We start from the raw sequence: 20,997 nt of genomic DNA, 5'->3' as shown, positions 1-20,997 counted from the left end.
GGAAAAATCTGGTAACTCTTGAAGATGGTGTTGTGTTTTGCCAAAAAGAAAAAAAAAGTTGAACACAATCCTTATATTACTGTTCAATGTAGGTGGGTTATTATTATTGGAGACAGGAGGGAAATATGAAAATAAATTTACTTGAAAAAGATGCATAGATGTAGGTGTAAGTAAACTAATGGGGAAAAAATTATATTTTAGGTTCTACTGGTCCTGTCCAAGTTATTATCACAGATGTCCCAATTAATCCTGATTCTCATCCTGTCCAGTGGGTTGCACCTGAATCCTCTCACATTTCCAAGTACATCATCCGATGGAAACCAGTAAGCACATGTGTCTTTTGTGGAGCAACTTTTTCTTAGTCCCAAGAATCTAGAAGTCTTGCAAGCAGATGAAAATTTGTTATTACAATCTACCATGGCAATACAATAGATGTAATTTTTACTCTTAAGGCTTAATTCAGTACTTAACAATCTATATATTCTGTAAGTGTGCCGAGGTTGGTGGCCTAGCCTAAACCAAGAGGATGAGATGGGTTAAAATACCCATCCTCAATTTTGCAGCTGGATTTTGCGTGGAGGACTGTGGGCACTGGTGAAAATGTTCATGGTAGACAGGGGAGCCTTTTCCATTGCTGTGATCACTGGGCTGATGCTTCCTAAGCAGAAGTCAGTAAAAATGGCAGTGATGTCATTGCCATAGTTACAGGCATATGTACCTTTCCGTCATTTCAAGCAATGTCAAGAGATGCAGCTAAATCTGATTGGCTGAGTGGTACTGTGCCATCACATCCACCCAATGACCCATAATTAGTCTGGGTTGTATAGCGAAGAAGGAACCTTTTTTGAGATGAACAGAATGGTGTCAAAGTAGCTGCCAAGGGAGGCAGGGATTAGATCTTGGAAACAAGAAAGTGTCCCAAATATCATGTATTTGGCAATGAGTGGCTCAGTCGGGGGAGTTGTGGTAGAGCCACCAGCTTCATAGGGTTAGATGGAAGTCTAGTGGTTCCTTGCTTCCCCTCACTCCTGCTGCAATAGCAAACATGCAGCAGTTAACGGATGCATTGCACGTCAGGCCTCCAAGGGGTTACATAGAGGCACTTCAAAAGATCCAGCCTTCTAATGAAAGAGATTGCTAAAGACTGTTTGGGGACCAAATGAAGAAGAGGGCATGTGCTCCTGCACATTTAATAGTTGCACTGAAGAAAGTTTCGGGAGGGGTTGCTTGTCACACAAGCTAAAACTACACAGTTTCCTCTTCTACAAACAAACTGCAGGAGCCTTGTGTCTCTGGCCAATTTAGGGACTGAATATGCACCATGAGGAAAAGAATATGCCATATATGAACTACTAGGATCTGTTTGGTTTGGTTTTTTGTTTACTTGGTTTACATTCCGCCTTTTCACTGAAGTCTTTGGACCGGCTCCCATGACATGTGTGAATTTCAGTGGTTATATCACAAACCATGCATTCAAAATGGTGCCTGTGTCACTTGCTCTTCAAAATATGGATTGGTCCATGAGATAAGTGTTGAAAGAAGCTTTTGTTCTGCATTCCTTTAAGTAGCACCTGTTCCTTCCATATCGTTGTCCCATAAAGGAAATGCAGATGATATTTAGAAATGGAAGCAAATGAGAATCTTCCTCATAATGTAGGAAATACACGCACTTCTTCTGTTGTCATATTCCTGTCCTAATATCCTCTGTGTTTTGCTCCTTTAGAAAAATTCTAGAGTGAAGTGGAAAGAGGCCACCATCCCAGGCTACTATAATTCTTACACTATCTCAGGCCTGAAACCTGGTATCGTTTATGAGGGGCAGCTTATTAGTGTTCAGCACTATGGCCAGAGAGAGGTCACCCGTTTTGAATTTACCACCTCTAGCACCACAGCTATTTCAAGTAAGTATTATTTCGTTCTCTCCCAAGATAGATGCTTAACCTCCAGGTACAGGGCAGTATACAAATTCAATAAATAATAATTAATAATAATAATAATAAAGAAATTTGTTTTGCGTTGCTGGTAATATTCGCTTTAATGTATATCAGTCTTGAAACAGTCTTGAAACTTCTGATAGTTGCTGTGTTGCTAGCACATAGCCAGCCTTAGTTCTACAGTATTGTTTGCCATAATATTTCCTATACCAACAGTAATGGCATAGAACGGTATCCAGTAGCCTCACATTTCACCTTGTTTCTGTGCATTTTTGAAAAATACCAGTCTGCTTCCCTGCCACTCTGTGCTTTCTCTGCTTTGATCTAGGGCTGGGTGATATCTGGTTTTCAACATTGTGACACATATCACTGGTATAACATTGTGATATACTGATATATCACTCTGTGTGTGTGTGTGTGTGTGTGTGTGTGTGTGTGTGTGTGTGCCCAGCCCTACTTTGATCTGTTTCAGGTTCTGAGACCCTCCGTATAAAACAAACCTCTGTGTTCACCATTCACTAAGATGGGAAATCTAAAAATGGCTATAAAGTTTTCACCTTTTTGCTAAAGTGGATGAGATTCATAGGCACACAAGCTCCTCCACAATGGATTAAACCTGCCAAATTGCAAACAAGCAAATGCAGAACTTTTTTGTGGGTGAAGTCAAAGCGGTTCACTTTTCACCGTAATATCTTATGTGGAGGGGTGCAGGGGGTATTTGTTTCCCTGGTCTTTCTTACCTTAAAGTAAGAGGTCGCCAAGTGGTATGCATATTTGCTTGTACATCTTAAAATCTATAGCTTCCCTTTGGTCTTCCCTTTCGAGTGCATGTCTGTGTCTTCCGTTGGCCTTACAATGTGAGGCTGCCTGGAATGCTGCCTATGGACTTCTCAAGAGCTCTGGGGTTTTGCAGTTTTTTGCTAAAAGAACTATGTAGGATTTATAAATGAAGCTTTAAACTTTTTTTAAAAAATAATAATCTACTGCTGTGCTTTAACAACGACAACACCCAACACCAACCCAGAGGTCTTGAGTGTTCTGCCGTCAGGGATCCAGCCAAGAACACCCCACCAGTGGCGTAGCGTGGGGGTGCAGGGGGGGGCCAGCCGCACCGGGCTCAACATCTGGGGTTAGGGCAAATCCACGGGTTAGGGGGCGCAAATCCACGGGTTAGGGGGCGCAAATTACTTGCCTTGCCCCGGGTGCTGACAACCCACGCTACGCCACTGCACCCCACCCCAAGTTGCAAGGGTTTATTGATGTCATGGTTTCATTCAGGAGGGGGAGAAATACCCCCAAATCACCCCATCACCCCAAATCACCCTATCAGTTTTAACTCATAATTTAATTAAACATTAAAAAGTATTAAAAGTCTGTATTAAAACATACTTTTGCATAAAATCAAAGCCTATGTAAGGCAATAGCTCTTGATTTTCCCTGTATTTCCTTCCATGAAACTATTGCTTATATATTAATTTTGCCTTGCAGGTACTCATGTGATAGGAGAAACAACAGCACTTCCTTCTGTGGTTTCTATCTCGGAATCCATCACAGAAATTACAGCCAATAGTTTTGTGGTTTCCTGGGTTTCTGCTTCAGACACTGTCTCCGGATTCCGCGTGGAATATGAGCTGAGTGAAGATGGGGATGAGCCCAAGTACTTGGGTAAGATTGGATGAGCATCAGTCGCAGATGACACAAATAGGGTTAATTTCATTTCAGCCTATAAAGCTTATCTAGTATGGTTGTCCTCATAGCCATGTCTACTCAAAAGTAAGTCCCTTTGAATTCCCAGCTATGTTAAGGATTGCTGCCTAACTTTTGTTCTGCTATTGAAAATATAAGTCTCATAATTATAGATATATGAATTATTTAGAATTTTCTGAAACTGCATACAATTGTGTATGGAGGCTTCATTCAGGCAGATCATACCTCTTAATTTCTTGCCAAGTGAGTTTCACTTCAGTTTTCTGGAGTTTTCAGAAGTGCCCAGTGCAGTCCAATCTGATACATGTTTTCTTCAAAAGAATTCCTGCTGAATTCACTGGGGTTTACACCAAAGCATGGCATTGTAGCACTAGAATCCTGTTTGTTTGTTTGTTTGTTTGTTTGCACATAACAAACATTCCCTGTTTTTCATTTGTTCCTTTTAAAGAACTTCCAAGCACAGTCAATTCAGTTAGTATCTCCAACTTACTTCCGGGTCGCAATTACATCGTCAAGGTCTATGAGGTCTCAGAAGAGGGAGAGCAGGATTTAATTCTGTCCACCACACAGACAACGGGTATGTTGGATCACACAATATTTGGCAAGGAAAGACACCAGGCCACCATGTTTTCCCTTTGAAGCTGGTCACTTTGTGCCATTGGACTTTCATATTTTTCTCTCTCCTTAAACAGCACCTGATGCTCCTCCTGAGCACCATGTAGAAAAGGTTGATGACACTTCAATAGTTGTGAGCTGGAACAGACCAGAAGCTCCAATCACAGGTCTGGCTCATTTACTTGTCTTGGTTTTTAAATTTTGGTGCATTTTGTTTTTCTTCAGTTGTAAGAGAGGCAAACGCATGGCGATATAGCCGAGGACTAAACTCTTTATACACCAAAAAGTATATATTTCAGGCATGCAGGAGGTGACTATCAATCCTGCTGCCTGTCTAATAAAAACAGAGGGCTCCAAAGTATTGTGATTCATAAGGTTATAGTCCTCCTAAATTTTAATTTATGCAGGCTCACTAGTCCTCAGTTTCTGAAATGTGCAGGATCAAATAAAGGCTTGAATAATAACAGTGGCTAATTCAACATAGGGATGAGCAGATGTCTCCCACTTGGTTTTGTTTCTGTGCCATGGGCTAACCATGCATTTCTGGCTACCTTAGGGTACCGAATTGTCTATACTCCATCTGTGGAAGGCAGCAGTACTGAACTCAACCTACCAGAGTCTGCTACCTCGGTGACGCTCAGTGACTTGATGCCTGGTGTTCAATACAATATTAGCATTTATGCTGTGGAAGAGAATCAGGAGAGCTCTCCTATTTTCATTCAGAAGACGACCACAGGAGCACCACAGGAAGGTAGTGCCTACTATATTTCCACTGCTCTTCCCTATGTCCCTCCAAAGCAATACCACCCTCCAAATGTGAAAGAGGAACTGGACTTCCTGGATTCATCCAACTCCACCAGAAGCTGATTGGTTTTCTTGAGTGACACAATGGGAAGGACTTTTGAGGGAAATTGGAAAAGGGAACATCGATTCCTCTGTGATATGGTAGTGGGATGTAATGGGCATTCTTTTTACTTAGTTTTGGTTACATTTAAACCATTCCCACCTGGCAGCTACTTTCAAAATGTGGCAGCATGAAAAGGGCAGTTGTAATATGGGGTCCAGGTTAGCCCCCCCCCTTGTCATTGCGGTCACTTTGCAGTTCAGTAAGGGGTGTGCTTTGTGCATCTTTCTGGCTAGGTGTGATTCCTTCACCCAAGGATTTGCAGTTTGTGGAAGTCACAGATGTCAAAGTCACCATCATGTGGACTCCCCCTGAAAGTGCTGTGACCGGCTATCGCGTAGAAGTGATCCCAGTTAACCGCCCTGGTGAACATGGTCAGAGGCTGCCCGTTACTAGGTATTCGTTTGCTGAGGTCACAGAGCTTCTGCCTGGAACAACCTATGTTTTCAAGGTCTATGCCCTCGGACAAGGCACAGAAAGTGAGCCACTGACTGGAGAACAAACAACCAGTAAGTAAATTTCCTTTAACTATGTTTATATATTTGTTCCAACCTCATCCTGCCAGAAATCTCAATATTTCACAAATATTTATTTACAATTAGAAATGTGGATGTTAGTGGCCAGGATAGTTCAGCAAGAGAATTTCTTTATCAAAAGCTGCTTTTCTGGTTCAGGAGTTCCTTCCAACTGAACTTCAAACTTCCTTTTTTTGAGACCATGAGTTGGTGGTGGAGACTGTTGAATTAAATATTGTGCACATAACATAGGCACTCACACATAACCTTTAGTGAAGGATTCTTGGTCACAGTCACTGTATTTGTAAAACTCAAAAGACGTATTAATGCAGAATGTTAACATGATCTTGTCAGGGTAAAGCAAAATAGCAATCTACTGTGCTGTCATTGTGATACAGTTTTTAAATTGTGTATTTTGAGGGCAGTGATGGACCAGATCCGAAATGTAGTGCTGAGTACAGCTATTCTTAATAGGCATGGCTTGAGCTGGTAACAGGTGTCTGCAACTGTGCTTTCCATTCATTATGATCATGACCAGAATTGCTTCATCTAAACCACATTTTGAAAAACATTCACATAAATCCTGTGATATAATTGAAATACCCGTATTTTTCACTCTATAAGACGCACCAGACCACAAGACGCACCTAGTTTTTGGAGGAGGAAAACAAGAAAAAAAAATTCTGAATCTCAGAAGCCAGAACAGCAAGAGGGATCGCTGCGCAGTGAAAGCAGCAATCCCTCTTGCTGTTCTGGCTTCTGGGATAGCTGCACAGCCTGCATTTGCTCCATAAGATGCACACACATTTCCCCTTACTTTTTAGGGCAAAAAATACAGTATATGGGAAAAGAGAACAGACAAGATTTCCCAATGAATAATCCCCCACCACAGTCCTTCAAGATAACTAGTCCTTCAGACCAACTGAATACTTGCTTATGAAATCTATGGATTTCATCTATACAACAAACATATATAATCACAATTTATTTTAAAAGTTTTGGAAACATACAAGTATTGCCTCTTGGCTATGCAATGAAGGGATAGAACTGTAGATTTTGTGATCATGGTTGTTAACTGCTGTAACTAAAGACATTCTGCATATGGGGAACAGTACAATAGTTGGCACAGTATGTGTTTATGTAAGAAACAAACCCAAGGAAGGAAGATTAGGTACCTGCGCCCCTTTAAAATACCTCTAAATATCCAGGACAAGTACAAAACACTGTGCCAACTTGGATAAGAGCCCAGATTCCAGTGGCTCATAAGACCTTAAGAAGAGACTGCTGGATCAGGCCACTGGCATCCAGTTCTTACAGAGGCCAACCAGATGCCTGTGGGAAACCAGGGAGCAGGATTGGAGCAGGAGAGCACCATCCCATCCAGTGGTCCTCAGCAACTGGTATTCTAAAGCATTACTGCTGCCATCGTGGCTAGCAGTCCTCAAGAGCTCCATCCACCATGAATTTGTCTAATCGTCTTTTAAAGCCACCAAGATTGGTGGCCAACACTGCCTCCTCTGGGAGCAAGTTCCGCTGTGTGAAGAAGTACTGTTCTTATCTTAACTTTTGGCAAAAGATGTGAGGTCGCTGTTATGAAATAAATACTGACTAGTGGTAGCAGTAGCAACTGTTGTGTGAAGCCTTGCTCTATATGTTTAGGGGGGGGGGAGGGAAGAACAATGGCTTCCTAAGAAGATGTAAAATGTTTGTTTGGCTTTCCCTACTAGGACTGGATGGTCCAACTAACCTGCGTTTTGTCAATGAGACGGACTCTACTGTGCTGGTGACCTGGAGGCCCCCCCGTAGCCGCATTGCAGGATACCGGCTTACTGTGAGCCTCACAACAGGAGGGCAACCCAAAGAGTTCACCGTGGGGCCATCAGTCACCAGATACCAGCTGAGGAACTTGCAGCCTGGCTCTGAGTACACTGTGTCCCTAGTGGCTATCAAAGGAGACCAGCAAAGCAACCCGGAAACAGGAATCTTCACAACTTGTAAGCAAGAAGCCGTTTTGGATATTGTTTCAGTTATCCTGATATTTCCCAGGCTTATGATGAGGTTGTGTCTAAAAAAAGAGAGAGAAAAATTTATTAGTATAGAACATGAAGCTGTGTGAGGTTACACGTAGTAAGGTTTGTAGTTGTGTGTGCTGAGATACCTGCTGTCATCAGTGGAGTATAAAAATAATAAATCTGCCAGCTCCTCCCTGTGCCCTAATACTACCAGATCACCTTCCATTAGCATTGGAAATTGCCGCCCATTTTTTACTCCTTTACTCCAGTCTTCCATTGGAACCTCCTTAAGAACAGTAGCTAAGGTGGCCAGTACAAAAGGCAAAGGAGTGGGTCAGGGTCCCTTTCGTTCCTTGGTATTTTGGGCATAGCTTCTGCCTAACACGTTTTGGGAATTACTTACCCGTTAGTTGAAGAGAGAGTTCTAAGCTTTGGTTTCATATCATAGCTTGTAGTAATCTGATGACCACAGGGCTTCAAGATCAACATTGCTGGATACATATTGCCACCTTGCGTGGTGAAATGCAGATTTCTACCACAAGATCCAAAAGCCATCTTGAAGTGCAAGAATCATGTGAATTGCCTAACTCTACTGTGATAGACAGAATTAATGGTTGGATGGCCGTCTGTCATGGATGATGTGATCCAGCCATCTGAGCATTGCAGATTGGCCATGCAATAGCAGCTCATCTGGGGCTCAGTAAATCTCCTGGTTTTGTTGCCTTCCTGGCATTGCAAAAACAAAGCATGGGATTAGGTTTCTCTATCAGTGGCTAGTGTGGTGGGTCAGAGTAGCACTGCCACCCTCCCAACGTCAGGGTGGCGGTGATGCACTGTTGGAGCCAACTTGCATGCCACAATATGTGACTTGTAGGCTGCATTTCTTTTGGTGGGTCACAAGTTATGTAGACCTGAGCAGACTCTGCTGGTCACCTGTAGGTGGTGTCTCTGCAATTTGTTTTGAGATGAGACTAAAGCTTCAGGCTGATTCCAAAGCTGAGTTGATCAATGACATAGCACGTGTACAAAAGAGCCATATTTGGTTCAGACTTTTAGAATATTTGGTTTAGAAACTTCCTGATCTTAAAACTGCTGCCTTGGTTTTTTATTAGCTGTCCGCTGGCTTGTATCTGTTCCAAGTTAAATGTGCCTGATAACCAGGATCTAAGTTACATATTAATACTCTTAATATTGCTTCCAGTCCCCCCCGCCCAGTAGAGTCATTCTGGTCTAGCACTACTGGAAGTGATAGCAGGCTGTGACTCAGATGTGGTGTAACGCTTTCACCAGAAGGAACCAGCGACAGATTTTAGAAGTTGTCACCCTGTCATCTGTGTGGGAGAGATGGACACACTTGGTATATAGGTGTCTTTTTAATATAGCTTTTGATTCCTGGGCAGCTGGCTACATTTTTATACTAGCTCAGCTGGCTCACCAGACCTAACCTTGGAGCCACATCCTAAGTCTATTTAATTAAGTGCATTTGGGTGTATACTTAAAGTTGCTACTACACAACAGCCAGTGTGTCTTGCAGACATTCCTTCAGAGGCAGTTAATTAGGGTTTTTTTTAATCCCAAATTGGCAACATTTTACTTGTTTACAGAGGAAGGGAACTCGTTGTTTTGGTAGCCATGCGGTGTTGTTTTCTCTGCTGGGTAGTACTTTGAACTCACTTTGAAGCTGATGTAAATAATGAGATCCCTCTACTTTGCAAACTAGAAGTAATGCACAGGGCTCAGGCCTTCTGCCGGCTGCTTCCAGCTTTGCACCCAGGAGCTGGTTTGGGGTTCATATGCATTCATACACGTAAATGTGTTTTGTTGGAATGAACCATCTCCTTTGGTTAGCCCATGACCCCGAGGACCAGGTGGCAGGAAGAAGAGTAGCCTGGTTACTATGGCAATTACTAAATCTGCTTTGGCAGGCAAGAGTTGGAATGAAATGCAAACTCTTTATCCTGGTACTAAAGAGTTGAGCCTGGCCTACTGAGCGCTGGGTGGGCTCAGCTTCTGGGATGGCTGCCTCCCTGTGCTGTCGCAAGAACTCTCCTCCTCATGGGAAAGAAAGGAGGTGGTGGCAGGCATGGTAGTAATGGTTGCAAAACAAAGTGGGGATAGGAAGGCCAAGGAGGAGGAATCTCAGGACTTCTGGAAAAGCCTGCTAAAGAGCTTGTGCTGCTATCAGGACAGGAAGACTTTGGGGGTAAAAGTCCTGGGCCCCCATTCAGCAAAATGAGGACAACTCTCAAACATAGCAGACCTGGCTTCTCACATTTTGTACACATTCCCACCACCACCACCACCAGACCATCAAACCCAGAGTCTCAAATTACTTGACTGCACCATGAACCTGTGGAATGCTAGACCCTCTTTCCTTCTCATGGAGAGATAACTGCTGGGGGCATGGAATATGCTCTTATGCCTCTCTGGTTACCCACATAGTATGCTTAAAGACCATCTTTGTAGGAATTTGGGTTCCAGCGGACAGGACTAGAGTCCAGCTCTCTTTAATTAGGCCCACAGAGTTTGTAGACTACTCTTTATAACAGGACTAATTTCCTAGTGAGAATGCCCACCTCCTGCTGCAATCTTTGGGACTGCCTCTGAAGACTCCAGTTGGTGCAGAATTCAGTGGCCTGGCTGCTAACCGGGCAGGACGGTTCAAGCATATACAGTGGTACCGCGGGTTAAGAACTTAATTTGTTCCAGAAGTCCGTTCTTAACCTGAAACTATTCTTAACGTGAGGTACTGCTTTAGCTAATGGGGCCTCCCGTCGCCGGCGTGCGATTTCTGTTCTCATCCTGAGGTAAAGTTCTTAACCCAAGGTACTATTTCTGGGTTAGCAGAGTCTGTAACCTGAAGCACCTGTAACCTGAAGTGTCTGCAATCCGAGGTACCACTGTAACTCCAATCCTGGCCCGACTGCACTGGCTGCCAATCAGTGTCAGAGCCCAATGCAAAGTGCTGGTTTTTGACCTTTAAGCAGCTCAGGACCGCCTCTCCCCATATGAACCAGCTCTGACCTTGTGCTCAGATTCTCAGACCCTTCTTTGTGTGCCTCCGCCTTGAGAGGTCCTTTTCTGGGGTGGGGTGGCCTTCCCAGGGAGTATCACCTGGCTCCAGCATTATATCTCTTTAGGTACCAGCCAAAACCTTTCCTCTGTAACCAGGCCTTTGACCTTTAATTATCTGCAGCTTTTTAGGGTGTGATGTTTTTAATGTATTTCTCTTTCTTTTTGGTTTTAATGTACAGTGTCTATGTTGGGTTTGACTAGTTGCTTGGTTGTAAGTCGCTTTGGGTTGCGCTGGGCAAGATAAGCGACTGACAAATTAAATAAATAAACTAGTCCAAGGAAATTCCATACTACAAATAAAAATATCACAGCAACAGATGTTGTATATGACACTCTTACAATATGAGGCAAAATATAAAATACAGTTCATGGCAAGCTGGCATCTCTAAGTGTCGTGATATTGTTTAAATGGGAGCTCTTTTTGTGATTTCATCTTACAGTACAGCCCTCAGGCTCTGTTCCTCACTATACCACTGAAGTGACAGAAACATCTATTGTTATTACCTGGACACCAGCTCCACGAATTGGGTTTAAGGTAAGAAAACAGCCACAAATTCCCACCCTTCCAGTACTTCAGGTATCACTTAAACAGACATGAAAACCAATCTACCTCAGCAGGGGGAGAGACCCCTGGTTCAAAAGGGCTTATTACAACTAATGGCTCGTGGCTATTTGACAACTTGTAGTAGCAATTGATACACTGGCTGAACGTCATTTGTTTTAAGCCTGATGTAACAGATTAGAAGTTAAAGGAGGTGGCATTCGTTCAAAGGTTCCTGGAGCAGCTACAAACATTTGTTTATAACTTATAAAATCCACAGTTAAAAGTGGTTTGAATGTAATCTCCTAAGCAGCTAACAAAGAAGCAAAAATTAACAAGAAATCACACACACACACACACACACACACACACACACACACACGAAGCATCCTGATGAAATGAAGTTGTGAAAATGTTGTCTAGCATATGTTATCCTACTAATGTGGCCTTGGTGCAAAAGGGAACATTGCTCCAGCGTGCGCAAGATTTCATGTTTGATGTTAATCATTCTTAGTTCTGGTAGTTCTTGTGCCAAAAAAGAAAAGAAAAAAAGTCCAGGCTGTGTTTCAAGAAAACTCTTAATTCTGAGCCCAGAATGAACAATTCTACAGCACATAAAATTGCTTAATAGAAATAATTAAACATTTCCGAACTTGGTATTTCATTTGGTTGCAGATAGAGTTGTTGTGGGTTTTTTTTATAGAGTGGTTAAGAAGCCAAGGGAGAAGGGGCAGCAGAGGCAAGATGCTAGGAATGGAGAGTCAGCAGAGAAACCGGAAGCTGTTAGAGCCACAGAACTCTTTCCCTTTTCCTCCCTGCTTTAGTCTCTAGCATGAGCAACTATAAGTGCCTGTCAATTTCAAAAGGTTTCTCTACAATACTGAGGGCTAGATATCTACTTTTCTGAAATGAAAGCCTGAAGTTCTCAGAAAGCTCGGGTTCCACCATGCATATATCTTTGCAGAATTCAACTCCTAATAGTTTTGATCATCCACATTAAGCTATACTGGTGTTCTTCCCAGGAGTACATACTACAGCAGCCATTGTTAGCTGTGAATAATTCTTCATTCTTTTCCTACTGCAGCTGGGTGTGCGACCAAGCCAAGGTGGAGAAGCTCCAAGGGAGGTCATCTCTGAGTCTGGGAGCATTGTCATCTCGGGTCTGACTCCTGGGGTGCATTACGACTACACCATCACAGTACTCATGGATGGTCAAGAGAGGATCACACCCATCACCAAGACAATAGTTACACGTATGACATATTTTAACTATCACATAATGAACACTGCTTTTTTAGGCCAAAGATCCCAAAGCCATTATCCCCCACAGAAGTCTGCGGAATTATTTTGGAGTGGTTTCTTTGTAAAATAAATCGGGCAGATTTGAGCCAGTATATGTGGAAGAGGGGGTAGCACAGGTGTATTCCTACCACAGACAAGACTTGTTTCCTGCTAACCTGGGCCTGGTACATCCTGACACCTCCAGCAGACCAGCCCATAAGGATCAGACTGCCATGAGGTGCTGCTGGGCTTTGATAGCTCACAACATGTCATGGCTAGCTTAGAGAGCAGGGTTCAGCCCATGACTCAGAGAAAATAGTGTAAATTGGAAGAATAGCTCTTGGAAGAACCTTTTGATGCTCAGGTTTTATATTTCCAGGTGGCTTTGGTGGTGCAAAATGCCTTCCATCAGCTTCAGCTGCTGGCCCCACCACCCCTACCCTATATGCACAGGGATATATTTGTGTTGTCTCTGCTCTGGTAATCTCTAGGTTAGGTTACTGTAATGGGGCTGCCTTTGAAGATGTTTCAGAAACTGCAAATGTTGGGGAATTCTGCAACCAGGTTGCTCATGATGGTCTGAGCACAGAACATCAATCCTGGCCTGTGTGCAGTGGCTGCCAGTGGCCCGATTCAAAATGCTGGTTTTTGCCTTTAAAGCCATATGCAGTTTAGGACCTCAATGCTTCAAAGAAATGTCTCTCCCCACATAATCTAATCTGCGCCCTGCATTCCAAGGGAGGTGCAGAGGGTGGCAGTGCGAGAATAGGCTTTATCTGTGGTGGCCCCTTGTTTATGAAATGATCTTCCCAGGGAAGATCTCTTTTTAGGCGCAGGGCAAAAACATTCTTGTTTATCCATACCTTTGGATCTTAACTTTCTGCTTCTCTTTTAGTGTGGTGGGGTGGAGTTTGAGTCTATTCTATTTATACATGTTATATGTATGTAGTTTGGGCTGTTTTATCACTGTTTTTAATGTTTTTTGTAAGTCACGTTGAGTTTCATTTTTGAAAAAAGCAACTAATACTGAAAATTCTTTCTGTTGCCTATCTAGTGAAATCTTAAAACAATGATTTTACTGCTTACAGCTCTGTCACCACCAACCAACTTGGAACTTGATTCCAACCCCAAAACTGGAATCCTCACTGTCTCGTGGGAAAGAAGCACATCTCCAGGTATTTATATTATGCATGGCTAGGAACTGCCCTTTTGACTGTGCAGCACTGTAGATCCTCAGCAATCCTGCTCATCTTCTTGCTTGGTTTATACCAAGAGGAGCTGTCATTTTGGGCATTGTTAACCAGATACTGGATACATCTGTTATAGTGCCATTTCTAGTACAGAGGGAAAGGAGGGCATTTTGAAAAAGAATAGCACCACTGAAATCTGCCCACTAAGAAAACAAGGAGGGTAAGAATATGGTAACTCTTCTACAATGTATTGCATTTCTTTGTGAATGGCCCCCTCAAAGCTATCAAAAACCTTTAAAAGGTTGTCTTTCACAAGATTTGTGTTAAAAATAATGTCTTTAGCAGAAAAATGGAAAATTAACATTGAAACACACCATAGATCTGTGTCTCAGTATGTTCATGAAGCACATCTCATTGGATTATATTGAAAGTATATATTCCTACAATTTCTATAAGTCTATAACAAATGGAAACATCAGAATGCTTCATACTTGCCCCACATTCTGTGAAAACAATTATGTGTCACAGGCAATTGGAGGGGACCTTCTTGCTGTCAGATTTCCAGATTTTAAGACCATTTAACATCTTTAAAAAGCTGTGCTCCTGTCTAGTTTTAAGGAAATACAGTATAAGTGCCAACTAAGCCCTTTACATCTGTGCTTTAGATGTAACTGGATACAGAATTACTACTGTCCCGACAAATGGACAACAAGGTTTCACTCTGGAGGAAGAAGTTGATGCTGAACAGACATCCTGCACCTTTGAAAATCTGAGTCCCGGAGTGGAATACAATGTCAGTGTTTACGCAGTCAAAGATGACCAGGAGAGCTCGCCCATCTTTGAAACCATCACACAAGGTAAAATTTAAAAACTGAGCAGCAGATTTGACAAATTTCACAGGGAGCCGTCCTATAAATTTCTGTACTTATGAAAGCCGTACCTGAACATCTTTCGGTGAAGATTTTTCATTGGTTGTGTGTATGTTTATTCATAAATAAATCCTGTTCATTTCAGTGCGATTTACTTCTAATTAGGATCACAGCCCTGGACACCAAGACAAACATACTTGCTCATTCCATATGGTTTTTATACTATTGTCTTATTTTGTATAGGTATACAACAGTGGTGAGCAGATTGGCCTTGGATTCGCTGCCTCTGACTCAGGGGAAATGGATCACTAAACATTTTGGTTTATTCATATGTTACATTTTGTGTGGGTTTCCGTGTTGCTGTATCAAATCTAGACAAACCAGATCAAGGGCCAGTTAATAATGGTCAGAGGTGTGAAGAATATTTTAGAAAATAAGGTTCTTATTTGTTCAGGTGACATTGCCCATTGAAAATCAACAGTGCTTGAGGTTTAGAAAGATTCTGGTGGAGGACCAATGTTCTCTGCTGCTGGATAAGCTCACTCAAGAGTCAAGTGTACCGTCTCTGTATTGAGCTGTTGCCATGCTGATCCCAGATATCATGAAATACAAAATGAGCAAGTTGATCCAGTTGATCCCTAGTAAAATATTAAGCCTTCATCTGTGTTTACTCAGATGTTAGCCCTACTGTATTAACAGTGAGACTTGCTCACAGGTAAATGTGCATATGATTGCAGCTATAGACCAAGAAAAAGTATCTCTTTGTTCTTTTTTATGCTCAGAAGTATGTGTTATGACTGAAAATGTACACCCTGCCCTTCTTCTGTTGTAGAAGATGATGGTCTGGGATGTCTCAGTCTAGCCTTGTGCTTGTAGTGCTGTAAAACCCCAAACCTGTCATTATGGGATTTTGTCTTATCCCCCACCCCCCACCCCCATGGCTCCCAGCTCCCGTGTTTCACAGATGCTTGCCATTAACACTGCTTGGCATTTCTGTGCTCTTGTTGAGTCTCTCTTTGCTCCTATGGGCAACTAACACCCTGGTTTGAGTTAATTCAACAATCAGGTCCTTAACCCAATGCCACTTTCTAACACAAAGAAGCACTGGGGAAAAAAATTTGGTATGTCTTTAGTGCTTTCTTTACAGGTGATATGGTAAGCATATCCCACAAAGATAAGTGGTTATTTGGTAGAAAATTGATACTTTCTTTTTCGGTTCTGCTCAGTGGTTTTCCATAACAGAATGGAAAAAGGTTCTGCAATTATTAAACCAATGTTTTGCACCAGATGTAGACCACCTTTGAAAGATTCCTTATCAATTTAAGAATTGTATACTCCTCCCACCAAAGAAAACATAAAACACACATTTGCCCTGAAACAGGCTGTGTCCCTTTGCCCATCCTTCCCAACCCTCTATAGTATAGTAGCACATAACATATTTTACATAAGCGCCTCAAAACTCTGCTTACATTCAAAGACAAAGTGAGATAGGACTCTATTCCTAGAGTGATCTATCAACCAGCTTTGCTACAGCTGTTGCTCATAAGTCTTACTTGGCCTTAGAAATTGCCTGTTGAATAATCACCAGGCTGTGTAATATATACTACATGTAGGGCTGGATGTACAAAATCAATATTTTGCTTCAGGATGATTAGCCCATGAAAACAATGTCAGGTAAAGGAACATGTCTCATTCATTACTTGACTAGAATCCTTTGCCATTTTTAACTTCACAAATGACAATTCTGTAAGGATGGCATGTTTTATATTTCAGACTGCTGTACTGTACACAGTTACCTGGTGGGATTAACTCCGAGTAGGATTATGTTTCAATCTTTCTAAAAGTTTGCACTCAGAAAAGAATGGCTTTGTTAGATACTGAAGTTGATAGGAGTGAACGTCTGTAATGCAGGTCAAAGAAGCAGGCATGAAAGAAGCAATATTAGTCCCGTTACGATAATAATAATTTATTATTTATACCCCGCCCATCTGGCTGGGTTTCCCCAGCCACACTAATGAATCCATTAAAAGTGTTTGAGCCACTTGATCACCATCCTTAGCCGCTCTTTTTTTAAAGTGTCTTCTCGGTTGTGTACTGGTTGGCAACTTCCCCCACCCATAAGTCTACAGCCTTCCTGTCTGTGACATGACGCATAGAAACGGTTTCCTCCCCACTTTATCCTAATTGAAAGTAGAATATTTAACCAAGGCAATTGTTTTCGAGTAATACTGCATCTGGCAAAACAATCTTGAACCTGATTATCTGTGTGGAACATGTATAACCCAGGCAAGCTGTCATTAACCACTAATGATTTGTACAAGGAAAACTTGGTACGGGCAAGCATATGTGTTAGTTGGAGAAGCAAACTTTTAAGACTGTGGGGCTCAAGCGTTAGTTGATAGGGTCTCATACCTTCCTGCCAATTTGATTCCCCCCGCCCCCCAGAGATGGGCTCCTTTGTTGTTTTACATATGCTGGAGCAGGTGCCATTTTGCTACATCCTAAAAACATATTTGCTGGTAGAGTGTTTCATGAGAATTGGCTGCAAATCCTGCAGAACATCTCTAATGACATTCAGAAGAGATGTTTTGCAGGTATTGTAAGAGGGTTTAGCTATCTAACCCATTGCTGTACGTTGTAAATGCTGGACTTGCTTTTCGTAGGGAAATATCACATATCACCACAAATACTTCGCTAGTTCTTCACTTTTAATTCACTGCTGAATTCACTGATGATCACTGCTTTTTCTCTCTCTTCCTTCTTGTTGTATTTTGCCTCCGTTTGTCTTTGGCTCCCTGTTTTGCTCTGTAACACTATAGAGGTGCCCCACCTCACTGACTTAAGCTTTGTCGACGTAACTGATACAAGCATCGGCCTGAGGTGGACCCCACTAAATGCCTCCACCATTATTGGCTACCGCATCACAGTAGCTGCAGCAGGAGAAAGTGTCCCCATTTCTGAAGATTTTGTCGACTCTTCAGAGGGACACTATACGGTCACAGGCTTGGAGCCGGGCATTGATTATGAGATCAGCGTAATCACACTCATTAATGGCGGAGAGAGTGCCCCTGCTACGCTGACTCAGCAAACTGGTGATTGTTGAAGACCTCCTGTGTTGAGAGGACTGTTTCATGCTGTCGCTAGCTGCTTGGACGACTGGTTTTCTCAGGGGAGAAATGGGCCTCTTGCTTTGTTTAGGGAGAGGTGGCCAGGGGACATTTGTGGAAGTTCAATGGGAACAGATATACAGCATTATACACATAATTTCCTTTTAGTATTTCCACCAATTTGAGGTTGAATCTTGCATCTCAATACCAGGTTGCCAAATCTTGCCAAATTCTCAGGGGATGATAATTTATTTGGCTTTTGCAATTCTATCTCCTAATGTTTTTGTGGATAGAAAACATTTCTCTTTAACATTTCTTCTCACAGCTTTATTACCATTTCACAGTGCATATCTGAGCTGGGCTTGAACCCACATCTCAGAAATTTCAGAACCTATGTGATGTATCCACATTGGCTTTCCTGGCCACAATGGAGATAAATGGAATAATCCAAATACAAAAGCAATATCTTGGAGTCCATTGTCCTAATCCTCACTTAGTGGCCCAAGTGTTCAATTGATTCCCCCAAAATATTGTGGGGATGAAGGCATCCTCCAATCACGCTAGTGACAGGCATGGCAGTCTTTGAAACCTCTGTAGTGCATGTACAGAAAATGACCTGGGAGTTTGTTTTGCATGGAAAGACTAGTATGTTCACCTTAGCTGGGTAAGGCTTTATAACCTTTTCCTATGTAAGTAGTTGTAGAGTCCTAGAGACTTCACAGCTGTTGTTCATCCTCCCATCTGTATGCATGTTAGTGTTATGGAAGTGGTGCCTTTTTCCGTCTCTGAGCTGCTGTGGAGCACATTGGGCCTCTCTGATTTGAGATGGATTGCAAGATCCATAGGCAAAAGACAACAATACAGGAACTCACGGCTTGTCTTTTTTCTTTTTAAAAAAAGTAGTATTATGGAATACATTTGGAATCCATAACGGCTTTGCTGAGAGGTTAAAGGTGCTTTACATCAGCTTTAACTGTGTAGTGAAAGATTGAAAGATTACTGCAGCTTACTTTCGTGGAATGAAACCTAGTTTAGTAGTACATTTGCATGGGTTTGATTTTGTAATGGATTCCTCCCCCCCCCCTTTTTTTTGCATGAGATTGTTGGTATATTTTTGAAACACTATTGAATCGAATTCCGGTGCTTCTAAAATTACTGAAAATATTGTCCTTTAACCTCAGCTGTCCCTCCTCCCACTGATCTGCGTTTTACCAATGTGGGCCATGACACTATAAGAGTAACTTGGACTCCACCAACATCCATTGAACTGACCAACTTCCTCGTTCGTTTCTCACCTGTGAAGAAAGAGGAGGATGTTGCAGAGCTGTCTATCTCACCATCTGACAATGCAGTGGTTTTAACAAGTAAGAGACTGATTCATTGATACGTTTTATCCAGTCATCAAACTGATGTGATTTGATATTGGAATTGGTATCCTTTGGGGGAGTGTGTGGGGAGATGATTGGCTAGACGTCTACTTTAGACTCTTGCTGTCACTCTTTATCTGCATTTACTATGGCTATTTTTCATTTGTTTTCCCCTCAATTCACCAAATCTCATTTTGATGGCCTCTATTTCATTTTTCTCTTTGTAGTTACTACTTTAAACTCTATGCAAAAAGTCTTATGAGGAAATCATGTACTGGAAGAAACATGTTGTATTAAATTATAAATACACAGTCGGGTAGCCCTGAAAAATTATGTTTCTGTTTGTTTGGAATTTATCCATCCCACAATAGAATATGAGCTCTGTCACCAGTACCTAAGTCCTGGTAGGCCAACAGTACATGACACATCTGACCCAGCCTAAACTCTCTGAGATGCTCTTAGGTTAAACGTTTTCTGCTGGCAGTGTTTCTCATCTCTCCCAGACAGTGAAAATGAATGTCAGAATTAAAGAGTTGCTGCCATTTGTACTTTAGTTCTTATGTGCATTTTTGACAAGTACACAATTTGCCAAGGCCTTGGTAGAAAAAATTAAAGAGTTTTGTCGATGGAGGTAGATATGGAAACAGTACAAGCTTCCGAGCTTTTCCAGTAAAGAATATGGAAATTCTAGCTGGAAATGCTTTGTGAATAAATGACAATAGGCAGAACTGTCAGAGAGTGAGAAACTTGTTTTGTAGGCTGGAAAGATCCATTGGGGGGGAAAACCAGCAATTTTTTCAGCATATAATGCTGCATGCTCAGGTAATGTAACATTTAGAACTTTGCTAAACAAAATAGCTGGAAATGACCATTTTTGTTTAGCAAAGGAGCTCTGCTGGGTAAAAAGCTGAGATTTGCAATTGTTTCTAGAGGAATTTAAATATCCTAAATCGTTGCTGTTTTAACTCTTCAGATCTTCTCCCTGGCACTGTGTATTTGATCAGGGTTTACAGTGTATATGAACAACGTGAGAGTAAACCTCTGAGCGGAGAGCAGAAAACAGGTCTGTAGAATGACAAATATTGAAAATGTCTTCACTTTCTTTCTACTAGTTTTATTTCAAACAAGATTTGTGTGGTAGCAATTTATTAAGATGGTTCTGCTATTTCAGTTGTTCAAAAATATTAAGGATTTTGAAAATTTTTGTGTAGATTTTGCTTTACAAATTGGTCTTAGCAAGCCAATTTTAGAAAGAACTATCATGCCATGATGGCTCTGTTGATGTTGGTCCAATACAATTTCATAACTTCAGGACTCCACATTCATAGCCCTATCCACTGTCGTTATTCCTTCCCCTTTCAGTGGAGGAAAGGTTTGGTGTTTGAACAACCTATTATGGCCCACATCTTTAAGAGCTGTGGTTGATGGGACTTTGGTTTGTCTGAATGTTTCCTATCTATTTTAATATATATCCAATGTATATGCATGCTTTTTCTACAAAAAAACCACATTGACTTTACTGTTCAGCTGGTTTAAATCTCCTTTATTTTCCTATGAAAATAGGTCTTGATTCCCCAACTGGGCTTGATTTCTCAGAAATAACAGCCCATTCTTTCACCGTCCATTGGATTGCTCCTCGTGCCACCATCACTGGCTACAAAATACGCCATTCCCTTGAGCAAGGGGGAAGCAGACCCAAAGAAGTCCGCATTGCTCCATCTCGCAATTCCATCACACTCACTGACCTGGTTCCAGGGTCTGAGTATGTGGTGAGCATTTCTGCATTCAATGGCAAAGAGGAGAGCTTGCCTTTGATGGGACAGCAAAGTACAGGTAAGACCTAGACAAGGAAAATAAAATACAGCTTTTAAGTTCTTGAG

The 20,997-nt window shown here is 41.9% G+C and overlaps 1 protein-coding gene across 8 annotated transcripts in view; it reads left to right on the top strand.

The window, feature by feature from the left end:
- FN1 (fibronectin 1) overlaps nt 1–20,997 on the top strand; it is a 71,850-nt gene that overhangs the window by 28,257 nt on the left and 22,596 nt on the right. For 4 of the 8 annotated variants that reach the window (XM_083625779.1, XM_083625777.1, XM_083625776.1 and 1 more), the window contains exons 14-29: nt 202–323; nt 1,724–1,901; nt 3,423–3,599; nt 4,090–4,218; nt 4,334–4,423; nt 4,813–5,007; nt 5,397–5,669; nt 7,403–7,669; nt 11,203–11,297; nt 12,388–12,556; nt 13,673–13,759; nt 14,440–14,631; nt 17,463–17,735; nt 18,932–19,114; nt 20,091–20,180; nt 20,681–20,950. In XM_083625779.1, the coding sequence (XP_083481905.1) occupies nt 202–323; nt 1,724–1,901; nt 3,423–3,599; nt 4,090–4,218; nt 4,334–4,423; nt 4,813–5,007; nt 5,397–5,669; nt 7,403–7,669; nt 11,203–11,297; nt 12,388–12,556; nt 13,673–13,759; nt 14,440–14,631; nt 17,463–17,735; nt 18,932–19,114; nt 20,091–20,180; nt 20,681–20,950 (2,790 nt within the window). The remainder of the gene's footprint in view (nt 1–201; nt 324–1,723; nt 1,902–3,422; nt 3,600–4,089; nt 4,219–4,333; nt 4,424–4,812; nt 5,008–5,396; nt 5,670–7,402; nt 7,670–11,202; nt 11,298–12,387; nt 12,557–13,672; nt 13,760–14,439; nt 14,632–17,462; nt 17,736–18,931; nt 19,115–20,090; nt 20,181–20,680; nt 20,951–20,997) is intronic. The other 4 variants (XM_083625780.1, XM_083625778.1, XM_083625782.1 and 1 more) reach the window with 1 other exon arrangement.

This window comes from Podarcis filfolensis (genome assembly GCF_964270895.1).
Source record: "Podarcis filfolensis genome assembly, chromosome: 1".
NCBI lineage: Eukaryota > Metazoa > Chordata > Lepidosauria > Squamata > Lacertidae > Podarcis > Podarcis filfolensis.
This window is presented reverse-complemented; position numbering and strand designations above follow the sequence as displayed.